Source organism: Taurulus bubalis (assembly GCF_910589615.1).
Source record: "Taurulus bubalis genome assembly, chromosome: 5".
In the NCBI taxonomy this organism is placed as follows: domain Eukaryota; kingdom Metazoa; phylum Chordata; class Actinopteri; order Perciformes; family Cottidae; genus Taurulus; species Taurulus bubalis.
Genome location: NC_136593.1, coordinates 23,794,365 through 23,807,776, shown reverse-complemented (window position 1 = coordinate 23,807,776; position 13,412 = coordinate 23,794,365). Strand labels below are relative to the sequence as shown.

The window sequence follows — 13,412 nt, the reverse complement described above, 5'->3', positions numbered from 1 at the left end:
AGCCAAAACAATGAATAAAATGGACTCTTGGGCTCCGTTAACAAAAGTATGCAATGCCTGCACAATGCCCAAATCTTAAAATGGTAGAAAAAAGCAAGTTGTTTCTTCTGGCATGATGTATAAGATAAAACACATGTACTTATGTAAACGTAAACTCAATGGGCAATATTGAGGGCGTGTCCAAATATTGTACGATAAGCCGATAATGTAAAGATGATCAAAGTCACATGGACTGGAGGCGACCGGTATTTTTTTTTTCATTTTACCCAAACTGTGTAGTAAACATAGTTTACAAACCGACTTCCTTATTTCAACTGATTGGGCGCGAGCTCTGAGCATAGACTGGGAAGACGGGGACAGCAAAGATGCTGAAGACCGGAAAAAGCCGACCAATCACAGCAGACTGGGCTTTTCAGGATGGGGGGCGGGGGGAATACAGTATGAGAAAAATAGTGTTTTTTTTAGCATGACAGCTTGAAAGCATGTTTGAATAGAAACCCCAAAAAGAAGTATGATCCTGAAAGTAAGCATAGCAAGTGTCTGATCATCTGACTGTTAAAGATATCAACGATGTCCCGTGGTATCAAGTGCACCCATGCAGCTTTAAAACGTGTCCTGGTTGGAGCCGGTGTTTGACAGCCCTGCCGGATGGAGGCAGCACATGGCTTCTATTAGACCTGTGTTTTGGCCGTCTAGACCAAACCTTCTCTTTTGAGAACGATATCTCACTCATCCCAGACTTTCCCAAATGGCCCCGGCAGAATATTTCCAGAGCCCCGTCGGCTCGGCGCTGTGCTCGGGTGAAACGCGGTGTGGTTTCCAGCCCTTCCTCACTCTGCCGTTCTCTCTGTGTTTTGTGCTCCTCAGACTTTGTCACAGTGCCCCTGTCTCTTCGCTTTGGCGCCGTCACCATCACCGCGAGGGATTTCACCTTCTACGACTGCACGGCTGTGAAGCAGCTGTCTGGCAGCGTGCCGTGAGTTAACCATGATTTATCTGCTCCGCCTGTCTCCTCCCGCTCTGCTCTGCTCATTGCACACCTAAGTGCATCAAGTCTCTCTCCGAGTCCGTCGTTTTGAATTGTGCACCCTGTTCAATCTTTGTCCCTCCATCAGTTCCCCCGTCTGTCTTTATTACTTCTCACTTCTTCTCACACTCCGACATGGCTTCACAAGCCTACCTGATCGGTTTATTTAGAGAAATGTGTCATCAACATAACAAATGTAGCCGTGTCAGAGGTCGTATTGGGGACCTGAAACAATTAGGAAATCTCTGAATACAGCTGCTAACAAGAGCATGATATCAGTGCACAGAAAACACAGAACAATCATTTTGACATGTTTCATAACGTGAAGCGGCCCAGAGGTGGGATGAGGTCCTGTCAGACAGCGGCGGATGCCATGTGGACAGAGACTTGCATTAAGACCCTGAGGCAGCTGTTGGAGTGAGGGAATCTAAATTGGCTGAAAGCAGGTAAAATAGTGAACAGAAACACTTGGAGTAACAATCTGAGTCTGTCAGTGACAACAACGGCCGTACATTGACGGTGAGGAGTTGCAGACTGATTACATTGCAGCCCCTTTAGCTGCTGCTGTCTGAAGCGTTCTCCCTCAATACTGATCCATAACATAAAATTGAAATAGCTCTGTGTTGAGCACTGTTGTGAATTCCATCCACATATTCATATCAGTACTGTGTTTACAACCCAGTTCACAGCACACCGGGTCCACTGCTGGTGGGGACGACTCACAATGTACTGTGACAGAAAGTGAAGAGACATTTAGAGAAAGCAGCTGCTCTGTTTTGATGACTTGAGGTCAATGTGGTTAATGAGTCCTGATCAAAGTGCTGCGCCTTCTGAACATCCAATGCTGCTTCAGTGTCCTTCCTGACCTCCTCTGTGTTTCCACACAGCCTCTCTCTCTCCGTCCTCAATTCTGATAAGAAATTAAATTAAATTAGATCACTAACCTCTTTTTTTTTTTTTACCACTGGGGCCACAATTGGATTACAGTGTGGTACACGCTACAGTATCTGTATCTCTATTTGTCCTCTCCCACTTCGAGATAAAACACCACCAATACTTCTAACACAGCTCACTCCACCTGTCTCTTCATACGTTTTTTTTGTCACCTCTCTGTAACTTATTATTTAAGTTATTTTCATGTCTGTAATCTATAAATCCTGTCGTTTCTGCGCACAGTTGCCGTGGTTGCGCTCTGAGCCGATGGGGCTGTAACTGGTGCGTTCACCAGCACTTGTGCACCCACAAGCCCACCTGTGAGGAGGGGGTGATCATCTACAACCAGCACGTAAGTTACCCAGACAGACTGCACAGCACCCACTGAAGAAGCGAGTATTTCTGTGCGCCCTTTGTCCTCCGATCATGTCAAGACGAATAACTGTGAAGTCTGTACGCTTCGAGATCGGATCTTATCTCGTATTGGCACCCGATCAGCCAAACCACATGCCGGGTTACGGTTGATAAATGGACCACCTGTAGGTCTCCTTCACCTTCCCCCCACATGGGAGTTCATCTCCAGAGGAGAGCAAAGGGACAAGAGGTCTGAATCCTGTTAAGTTACTGATGAGGAAAACGTTCCCAGATTTTGCTGCTTCAAAGTAAAATATTTTAGATAACAAAGTAACAGGGGACTTTTTTTTTGAAGAATGTATGCGAAATTAAACATGCTTTTTTAGCGGATATTGTTCAATAAAACAATTCTACTAATACTGCAGGGTTGAAGCGTAAACGGCAAAAATAAGGACTTTTATTGTGAAGAATTCACAGGAAATGATGTGGTTATCCGCTGTTTCACAGCCTTTCACTACAAAATATATCTGATCACTGTCTGATCAGGCAGGTCGCATTGAAGTGTCAAGTTTGGACACGCATGTGGACAGCTGACTTCTGATCACAAGTTATGTTATCTACGGCCTAAATACACAGGATCACAGCTGATGCACCATATTATTTAAGACATTTGCACTCTTAGTGGACAATTTTGGTAAAGTGTTGTATTGTAAGTCGATCGCACACGAGCCAAAGGGTTACATGGGCAAGAAAGTTAAGTTTTCCATGTAGGTCAGAGGATTGGCGTGAAACCATTGGCTGGACTCTCATCACCTCCACACACAGCTCGGCTTTCAGGAAAACATCAAATATACCTTTTAATACACATTCTCTCACAACACAGTAACTCATTTAAATTCTGAGATAAAACGGTATCGAACAAACAAAAAGCTTCGGGTACGGGTTCATTCATGATGTTTTTTCAAAATAAAAGCCCTAAAATCTGTTGGTGGGTTTGCACTGACTGCTTGGGTATTTGTGATTCATGAGAACCTGGTGAGTAAATGAATGGTTTATGTACATGTGCATCATTCATCAGTGCCATCCATGTTTCGTTGTGCTTCATATGCCAATACAAGCATTTATTTTAAGCAAGTCATTGCTGTGCATGTGTCATAAGCAGCGTTAACACCAGATCACGTGTTTAACGTCACATTTAAGTTCAGTTATGTTTTTTTTTCATTTCCCTTCGTCATTAGTGTTTTTTTATTTCTGTCTCACCCTCTCATGTCCCCCCCCCCCTCTCCCTCCCCCTCCCCCAGTTTAAACTCCCCACCTCGGCTCCTCCCACAACCAAACCCATTAAAGTCATCACCACAGCCACCACCACAACGGCTGCTCTGACAACCAGCACCACGCCAACAACCACCACAACAACCCCCGCAACAACAACAACTATCGCCACGACGACAACTATCGCTACGACAACAACGACCGCAGCCCCTGTCACTGTGGCAACCACTCAGGAGCCAACCACCCTTCCTACACCCACTACTGCACCCGCAACCACCACCAGCCCTGAAACCACCCTGCCGCCTCAGCCGGCCAGCATCCCGCCATCCACCACACCAGCACCCACTGCACCTCCGTCCCCAAAGGTCACCACCTGGAAGGAAGAGGAGACTGAAGCGGGAGGGCTTTTTGTTGGCACAGAAGGTGCCGCGGCCACACCTACCGTCATCATGGTAGCCACGGAGTTGGTGACGGCCACCGTGGCTGATGGTCTGGGTGGAGATCTGGACCCTGTGGTGCCTTTGATCGTCCCGCCCCACGGACCAGATTCCTCCCACATGGACGTGGTGACAGAGGCGCCCGCGAGCGACACCGAGGAGGCCGAGGGAGCTCTGAGCCTGCCGGAGCCGCCCACCCAGGCCTCGTCTGGCTTCTCCCTGCCCACACCCTTCCCCGTGGGCGAACCTGGCTACTCCGAGCCCCCCCTCTACATGGACCTGACCCAGACCCCCACCCTGATGCCCACACAAGACTCCCAGACCGAGGCAGGAATCCCAGGCAGCGACCCTGTGGTGCTCCTCGGGCCAAAAGAAGAAGAAGAAGAGGACGTCCACGCTGAAAGCGCCGTCCAGTCAGAAAACGACACCGCCACATTTTCCGCGTCCACCGTGTTGTCAGGTGACGGCGAGGTCGACCACGCCCCCCACTCATACCCCCACCTGCTGGATACTGACTCAGAGCTGGACTACCAGTATGATCCAACTGACGCCTTCCTCCCGGTGAGTTCAGCCGCCCTCCTCCTTCTCCCACTTCTTCTTCTTTTTCTCAAAACTTCAGCAACCTCCCAGCCCTCCCGGCTCCTCACTCGACTCTGTACTCCTGCCCTTGGTTCCCTGCTCCTCCTCTACCGTCTGACAACCTGCGTTCTTTTCCTTGTTTTGCTCCCAAGAAAAACAGCTGCTCCAGTGCCAGCTGGTGCAGCTGTTTTTTTTGTTTTTTTTTCACATTTCCAGCTCCATATTAATTTTTTTAAACTCACTTTGGAGGTGTTCTGTTGTGTGTGTTTAGAGTGAGTCAAAGCGAGATGACGGTTACATTCACACAATCGTTCCCACACTTTTTTAAACTCTTCTCCAGCCACGACCGATGCTGACTCTAGTGACATCACTTAAGGACATGTATTAACCTCACACAGCTCCATCTGGTGCCGTAAAGCATTAATGTGACGAAGAATTTCTTAATGTGTAACTTAAGAACTTAACTTAATGTGTAACTAAGAAAATAAACATTGGCACACAGCTGTGCTCTTTTTAAAATGACACGTTCATGTAAACAATAAGTGTTCGATCCGCAGCATCACTGTGCTGCCTTAAACAGAACCAATGAGTGAGAAAGGGGGGTCTTGTGTGTTTATACTTTGCGTGTGTTTATAGGGCGATGAGGGCTCCTATGTCAGCTGGGGTTCTTCAGCTTGTCCCTGTGTGGAGAAGGTCCAGGGTTCATCTCTACTCCCTGTCAGAGTGGAGAGGAAGATCACCTTACTGGCCCGCAACCTGCACCTCTACCAGGTACAACACACACACACACACACACACACACACACACACACACACACACACACACTCACTCTCTCTCTGTCAGCTTCAACACGTATGTACACGTAACATGTATGTCAAGGATGAGTCCACCTGCCTGGCTGGTGATCCCTTCACCAAACTCTCTTTGTGTGTTCAGGATACGGAGCTGGACTATGAGTGTGTGCTGGTCATCGAGGGGCAGACGGTGGTGGTGGACGCCTACGTTGAGACTGATGACATGAATCCATCAAACTTTGACATCACCTGTCAACTACACCAGGTATGTAAATGTAAACACAAAAACAAAGTTGCAAACCTTAAGATTTACATCTTGGTTAAGATTTACTGTTGGGTTAGGCAATGACCTCCAATGGTTGAGGTCAGGCACTGGCCTCCAATGGTTGAGGTCAGGCACTGGCCTCCAATGGTTGAGGTTAGGCACTGGCCTCCAATGGTTGAGGTTAGGCACTGGCCTCCAATGGTTGAGGTTAGGCACTGGCCTCCAATGGTTGAGGTTAGGCACTGGCCTCCAATGGTTGAGGTTAGGCACTGGCCTCCAATGGTTGAGGTTAGGCACTGGACTCCAGTGGTTACGGTTAGGCATTGGCCTCCAGTGGTTACGGTTAGGCATTGGCCTCCAGTGGTTACGGTTAGTCATTGGCCTCCAGTGGTTACGGTTAGGCATTGGCCTCCAGTGGTTACGGTTAGGCATTGGCCTCCAGTGGTTACGGTTAGTCATTGGCCTCCAGTGGTTACGGTTAGGCATTGGCCTCCAGTGGTTACGGTTAGGCATTGGCCTCCAGTGGTTACGGTTAGGCATTGGCCTCCAGTGGTTACAGTTAGGCATTGGCCTCCAGTGGTTACGGTTAGGCATTGGCCTCCAGTGGTTACGGTTAGTCATTGGCCTCCAATGGTTGAGATTAGGCATTGGCCTCCAATGGTTGAGGGTAGGCATTGGCCTCCAGTGGTTACGGTTAGTCATTGGCCTCCAATGGTTGAGATTAGGCATTGGACTCCAGTGGTTACGGTTAGTCATTGGCCTCCAGTGGTTACGGTTAGTCATTGGCCTCCAGTGGTTACGGTTAGGCATTGGCTTCCAGTGGTTACGGTTAGGCATTGGCTTCCAGTGGTTACGGTTAGTCATTGGCCTCCAATGGTTGAGATTAGGCATTGGACTCCAATGGTTGAGGGTAGGCATTGGCCTCCAGTGGTTACGGTTAGTCATTGGCCTCCAGTGGTTACGGTTAGGCATTGGCCTCCAGTGGTTACGGTTAGGCATTGGCCTCCAGTGGTTACGGTTAGGCATTGGCCTCCAGTGGTTACGGTTAGTCATTGGCCTCCAGTGGTTATGGTTAGTCATTGGCCTCCAGTGGTTGACGTCCATCATTGGCCTCTAATGGTTGAAGTTAGGCATTGGCCTTAAATGGTTGAGATACTTAAAATGAAACTTCTTTTGTCCAGTACACATATTCTGCTCCAGTGGAAGAATACAATGCCATGGTGTACGTGAAGAGGAGGGACACCTTCCATGTGGACAGCTCTCCTGATCTATACGGTGAGATCAAGTTAATTTTTTGATCCACTCAGCATACTACTATTATCCTCTGGGAGTCTTCGCTCCGAAGACACTTAATGTTAACGCACTTGCACACTAACTGATGCTCCTCTCTGTCTGCTCTGCCCTCAGTGACTCTGTACAACTGCGCTGTGGGCCGCTCTGACTGCAGCCGCTGCCACACAGCTGACCACAAGTACGGTTGTGTGTGGTGTGGCGGCGCTCAGGCCAGCTGCTTGTATTCAGCCTCGTGTAGCGAACCCGTACAACAGACATGCCCCGCCCCCGTCATCCACTCCGTGAGTACTGACCTTTGACCTCTTTACCCTTTATTTTCATTAAATATTTGAGGTACTCACTGTCATGATTTATCTTCTTATTTAAGTACAGAGCGCTTTAAGAAATAAATTGGCACGTGTTACTGGAGAGAGACATCCAAAAATGTGTAGTTAATTGATGCTTACCCCTGACTTCCCTCAGATTGAGCCACTCTCTGGTCTGTTGGAAGGCGGCACCATGGTGACCATCTCAGGCTCCAACCTGGGCCAGAAGGCTGAGGACATCCTCCACTCGGTGTCAGTAGCCGATATTCCCTGCACTGTCATCCCCAGCCTCTACGAGGTCTCCTCCAGGTACACACCGATTGAGCATGAAAGAGCTGTGAATTGAGCATAGACTACAAAACATACTCAAAGGCATCTGGGTTTGTTGGTGTCTTTTTGTCTTCAAAGACCCTATTAAAAAGTAAAGCACATACATGAAGATAAGACAAAAATACTTCAAGGGATTAAAGTGAGGAACTGCTTAGAAAGATGAGCTGCAACAATTTGTTGATCCACATAACATTATTTAACTTGGTTTAGTGACTCATATACAGACCCAGTTTTCAAAAGGCAACTGACAGAGAGAAACTTAGATCATATTTTATATATTTAATAAATTGTGACAATTAAACACCGGATCATAAGGTCAAAATGTGAATTTGTCCAACAATCAGCCTCAGCTGTACTTTGTGTTGACTGCTTATGCACTCATTACAACATGCTAACATGCGGTTTACTTTAAACTATTTACACTTCTGACAATGTGTACAAGAGATTTTTGCAATTTATTGATGATCTTATTTACATTTTGTTTTATTTGCACTCCTTCTGCTTTACACTGCAACTGATTCATGACAATTTCCCTCTGGATAATTAAAGTGTCTTGTCTTATCTTAACAAATAAATGATAAGGGTTCACACTAAAGGGTCATAAAGGGCCCTTATCAGCTTAACTAAACATTTCCAGGATGTATGCTGAACTCTGTGTTATTAAGAGCAACTATGTCTGTCTTCCAGGATTGTGTGCAGAACCAAAGCCAGCGGTGGAGAGAAGGTGGGCCAAATGTCTGTAAAAGTGAGCGGAGGAGAGTTTGGAGGAGAGTCCAGCCAAACTTTCAGCTACCAGGTACTTTATTATACATTTAGTTCTGGTAGAATACTGTAGGTAAGGTTTTGTTGACCTGTTGCGTTGTTGAATTTGCAAATAGGTAAAGCAAAAATTAAATAATCATTTGTCCTCTGCTTCCTCTCAGGACCCATTTGTGATGGGGGTGTCTCCTGAAAGGGGGCCCAAAGCCGGAGGAACGACCCTGACGATAATCGGACGAAACCTGCTGACAGGACGTCCCTCTGACCTCGCCATCACTGTGGGAGGGGTGAACTGTAAAATGTAAGACACACACACACACGCACACACACACACACACACACACAGAGTCAACCTTTATTAGTTCAATGATTGTCTGTTGTTGATTCAAAGTTGGCTTTACTGAAGCTCCAATTTCTGCTATTTCTCTGCTTCACCATTAAGACGTCTTCAGTCCGTGTGACCTTTAACCTCCATGTGCCAGGGGGCCCCTGAAGAATCTCATCATTATGTAATGTGTCTCTCCTCAGTGTGTCAGAGGTGCAGACTTCCAGTGTTCAGTGTGTGACGGGCAGCAGTAATAAGACCGGAGACCAGCGGGTCACCTTGCACTACGGCAGCAGCGTCCGGCACCTCCACACCACTGCCTACCGCTACACCCACAACCCCAACATCACCCACGCCACGCCGGCAAAGAGCTTCCTGGAGTGAGTCCGACCTCCATCTCGCAAACCTTCGCCGCTCGTTCCTCTACTTAGAAAGTTGTTGGGTGCCAAAAGTGCCGTGGAATTTACTTGCGTGCTCTCTCTGTTTAGCGGTGGTCGGCTGATCTACGTGTCGGGCCACGACCTGGACGTGGTGCAGGAGCCCCGGATGGTGGTGACCGCCTCTCCCTTTGGGTCCGTCAGCCAGAATAAAAGAAGGAAGCGGGGGAGGAGGAAGAGGAGTCTGGAGAGAAGTCTGCGGAGGTCAGCGAGGATGGTCCCTGAGCCTATATGTCCTCGGGACCCGCTCTGCTCCGTCAAACAGGTCCGTGTGCGCGCTGCGTTGGTATTTTCTAAAAGGAAAATAAGTTTCTTCATCTACTAAAAGTATTTTTCCGCTCCCTCCCTGTCTCACCAGTTCACTGGGGGCTGTGAGGTGAACTCCTCCTCCCTTATCCTCTGCCGCTCTCCTATGGTAGACGCCTCCTTCCGGGGGTCAAAGGTCACCGCGGAGTTCCTGCTGGACAACCTGCGCTTCGACTTCAGCAGTCTGAACTCGCAGACCTTCAGCTACGAGCCCAACCCCGTCCTGCGGCCCCTGAACCAGCAGGACCCTCTGAAGGCCTACCGCTACAACCCAGGAAGCTTCATCCAGCTGGAGGTCAGAGGAGAGACGCTGATAGGCAGGCAGCTCTGGGAGTAGTGGTTTTATGAAGAGAAGCATTTAGATTTTCTTTAAATTGCAACAGATGCCGTTTCTAAGTCGTATTATTGTTGGTGCTGATGCAGCATGTTATCATGAAAATCCCTCCTAGGATGCTGGGTATTCTAGAGTAAGAGGTGTCCAGTCATGGTCCTGTCTACTTCTACACATGCCACAAACTCATCGCAGATTCATCCTCTGGTGACCATGAGTGTTTGTTTGCACCAATTCCATTTAGTCAGATATTTCCCTCTTGACCAAAGTGTTTGTCATCAGACCGAATGACAAGAGTGACACAATCTGACTATCTGACTGAAAAACATAGAAAAGTGTTAACACAGGCTCAAGCAAGTGCTTTAACTCAGTGCTGGGTCATCATGGTCTACTGACTACTAGTGGTGTAGCGGACCGCTGTGGATCCGTGATCCCCGCTCACGGTTCGACACGCATGTGCATCGAGGATTAATTACACAGTTTAACTTTAACCATCGCAGTGTGAAATACAGTTTTACTGGCGATTGTTGACCGGCAATATGATATCAGGACATCATTTATTTATTTATCTCTGAGCTCTGATAATGTTACATTGTAAACAACCAATCAGTGTTTAAATTGACAGTTGTATTATGATGTGTTCAGGCTCTGTTCAGAGAAAATGAGTCTTGGGTGTTAACATTATCTTGATATGTTCACATGTAATCTGGTAAATCGAGTGTTTGTGAGAAACTTGAATCAATCCAGTAGTTCGAAGGAGATGTTTTCACAACAACATAAATAGATATTCAAGATGAATTATGAGTTGTATCAGTAGCTCTGAGCAACTTATGATACATCATTAAAACTACTAATGACAAGATTTGTTTTAATCCATAAAAATACAATCTTTTATTTCTTTAATTTTTTTAAGAAGATAATTAAAATATTGAAAATTGCGATAACAAAGTAAAAGGATAACATTTAGGATTGTTGATGGTTTCCGGACTTCAGAGCGGATGAAAAGATTTTTGGGACGGTGACAAAATAAATTGTCTGGATCCTTGTAGACCAGCTGCTGTAATCAAACAACAAAGGGATCAATATCTGTTAATATGGATCATCAATGATCGACATTTCGTATCGGTGGCAATAAAACATAATCGGGGATCTAAAAGTTATATTTTCTCCTTTTTTTCTTTTGTGCTGCGCCAATCCATGACTGATGCCTGAGTTCTATGATCGTTGCACCACTAGTGACTACAGGCTCCAGTCTCAGCTGTGGTGTCTGTCAGAACAGTAGCTTATTATGGTGAACCAAACTTTCATAAGAGCAGTCGTCACAGAGAAAGATATCAGTAAACAACTGAATCCATATTGTCTATTTTCAAATCTTTTTTGGTACATCCTGAAAAACTGGAAGTGAGAGTAAAAGATAAACTAGAAGTTCCGTCTCCGTCTGCTCTCAGGGGGAAAACCTGGACCTGGCCATCACTAAGGACGAGGTGGTGGTGTTGGTTGGGGAGGGTGTGTGTGCCGTTAAGACCCTGACCAAGAACCATCTGTACTGCGAGCCGCCGCCTCAGCAGCCGGCACCAGGACCCAGCGGCAAGAGGCGCGAGGGCTCCGACAACCTGCCTGAATTCACAGTGAGTCTGCTTTTCACTTTGGGAAAAACTTTTACGTCTTCTTGAGCATGTCCCATGTCAAGGACTGTGTGACGACGCTGGTGTGTGTGTGTGTGTGTGTGTGTGTGTGTGTGTGTGTGTGTGTGTGTGTGTGTGTGTGTGTGTGTGTTTCAGGTCCAAATGGGCAACCTGAACTTCTCCCTGGGTAAGGTTCAGTATGACAACCTCAGCCTGTCCACCTTCCCCCTGGAGGCTCAGATTGGAGTTGGGGTCGGGGCGTCCATAGTAGCCCTCATCGTCCTCATCATCGTGCTCATTTACAGGTCAGTGTGGGGACCGTCTGTTTCTGTGTGTGTTCCCCTTGTAGCTGAGTGTAGAAAAAGAAGGACGACACATAATCTGATCCACGTATAACTCAGATAACCTGTTAGTGATCCAATAGAAGATACTGGTATCGTATGAATCCACTGGTACCAACAACGTCCTGCTAGCTTTTCGGGAAGGGGGCTAAGTATTGCTCTATGTTTTGGTGAGGGAAGAACTGGCATCACCATATTCACAGGGTTCCCATGACCTCCCACCTCAACATATGAGAATGAAAATGGATTTCATGGTTCCCATGAGTCTCTCCTCTACAGACACGCCCACTTTATGGTCATCACATGCAGTTTTCTACATCCAGTATAACTGTTCTTTTCATCCTTTCTAAAATGGTGTATATTTATACATTTCTGCATACTGGGGTCTTTAAACGTTCTTTGAATTAAATGGATTTTGACTTGACAGCAGAGACTCTTGTGGATCCGATGAGCTCAGTTATATTCATGTGTGAAGATAGTAGCCATTTCATTGGAATGAGACTACTGACGTCACTGTAAAAATGATCCGTTATGATCTTTAGAATGATCTCAACCTAGAGACCCAGAGCATTCAGAGGATATGTGGCTTTCCCAACAATATTGATAATAAAAGGTTTTCTGAGCCGTTTCCACACCAGAAGTCCTCGCCATCCAATTGCAGGAAAAAATGCAATTATTTTCGAAATCTCCAAAAGTCTTGGATACCAAATCACAGCATGAGGTTTTTTTTATGGTTTTTCTATGGTGACATCTTTAATGCATAAAAAGAAAACATTTTAGTCAAACAAGAAACACTGTGAATGATCAGATCAGATCAGTGTGTGTTAAAGGTTCTTCCTCTCCATTTGTGGCCACGGGGCTGAATAAAAAGAAGAAAAATAAATCTTTCCACAACAACATCCAATCATCCGAGCAGCAGCACTCACTCACCAGCTGCCTGGATAGAATCATGAATATCCAGCCGAACGCTTTACACACAGCACGGAACAAAACATAATTACCAATGTAAAGTAGGCAACATTAGTCTTAATGCTAAGAAATCATGAGTCCATCATGAGCCTCTTAAACAAAACAAAAAGTCAAACTCATTGAATTAGTGACACATACTTCCTGTTTACATCTCCCAGAGCATTATGGCAACAGCAGGGTAGTCACTTTTGTGTTGTTGCCTAATCAGGCAGTGTCTCCAGTCTGGCCCCTGCGATTAACCCTGATCCTTGCTGGTGGGGGTTTGTTGGGTCAAATGACTTGAGTCAACCTTTTTCACAATCTCACTGGATTCCCACTAAGCCAGTGGGAAACTGGTATTGCGTTTCCTCTGTTCTCTTTCCCCGCCTGACCCTCTGCTCCTGTCTCTGTTGTCAGGAGAAAGAGTAAGCAGGCTCTGAGAGACTACAAGAAGGTCCAGATCCAGCTGGAGAACCTGGAAACCAGCGTGAGAGACCGCTGCAAGAAAGAGTTCACAGGTAAAAGAGAGCCGTTAGGAAGGAGAGCAAAGGAAAGAGAGAGAGAGGGGGTTTGGAGAGGAGGGCCAGAGACGGAAGAACGAGAAAAGTTTGTTTTAGTTTGCCGAGGCCAACAGATCCGCTTTGTTTTTGCACTGGCCACACTGTGATTATCCCATTACATCACGCCTCCCGGATGAAATGTTCCTCTCATCCCACACGGCTGCTGCAGAGGAGTTTAATTTTAGCCAGC

The 13,412-nt window shown here is 46.7% G+C and overlaps 1 protein-coding gene across 1 annotated transcript in view; it reads left to right on the top strand.

Annotated features, from left to right (window-relative positions):
- Positions 1-13,412, top strand: part of plxnb1b (plexin b1b) — a gene marked incomplete at its 5' end in the record, with an annotated part of 39,902 nt that overhangs the window by 16,836 nt on the left and 9,654 nt on the right. Inside the window, 16 exons of the mRNA XM_079218983.1 lie at positions 868-976; positions 2,204-2,312; positions 3,616-4,584; positions 5,239-5,373; positions 5,540-5,662; positions 6,844-6,937; positions 7,070-7,236; positions 7,418-7,569; positions 8,278-8,386; positions 8,514-8,650; positions 8,878-9,054; positions 9,163-9,376; positions 9,470-9,712; positions 11,197-11,376; positions 11,530-11,678; positions 13,080-13,180. Of these exons, the coding sequence (XP_079075109.1) occupies positions 868-976; positions 2,204-2,312; positions 3,616-4,584; positions 5,239-5,373; positions 5,540-5,662; positions 6,844-6,937; positions 7,070-7,236; positions 7,418-7,569; positions 8,278-8,386; positions 8,514-8,650; positions 8,878-9,054; positions 9,163-9,376; positions 9,470-9,712; positions 11,197-11,376; positions 11,530-11,678; positions 13,080-13,180 (3,168 nt within the window). The remainder of the gene's footprint in view (positions 1-867; positions 977-2,203; positions 2,313-3,615; positions 4,585-5,238; positions 5,374-5,539; positions 5,663-6,843; positions 6,938-7,069; positions 7,237-7,417; positions 7,570-8,277; positions 8,387-8,513; positions 8,651-8,877; positions 9,055-9,162; positions 9,377-9,469; positions 9,713-11,196; positions 11,377-11,529; positions 11,679-13,079; positions 13,181-13,412) is intronic.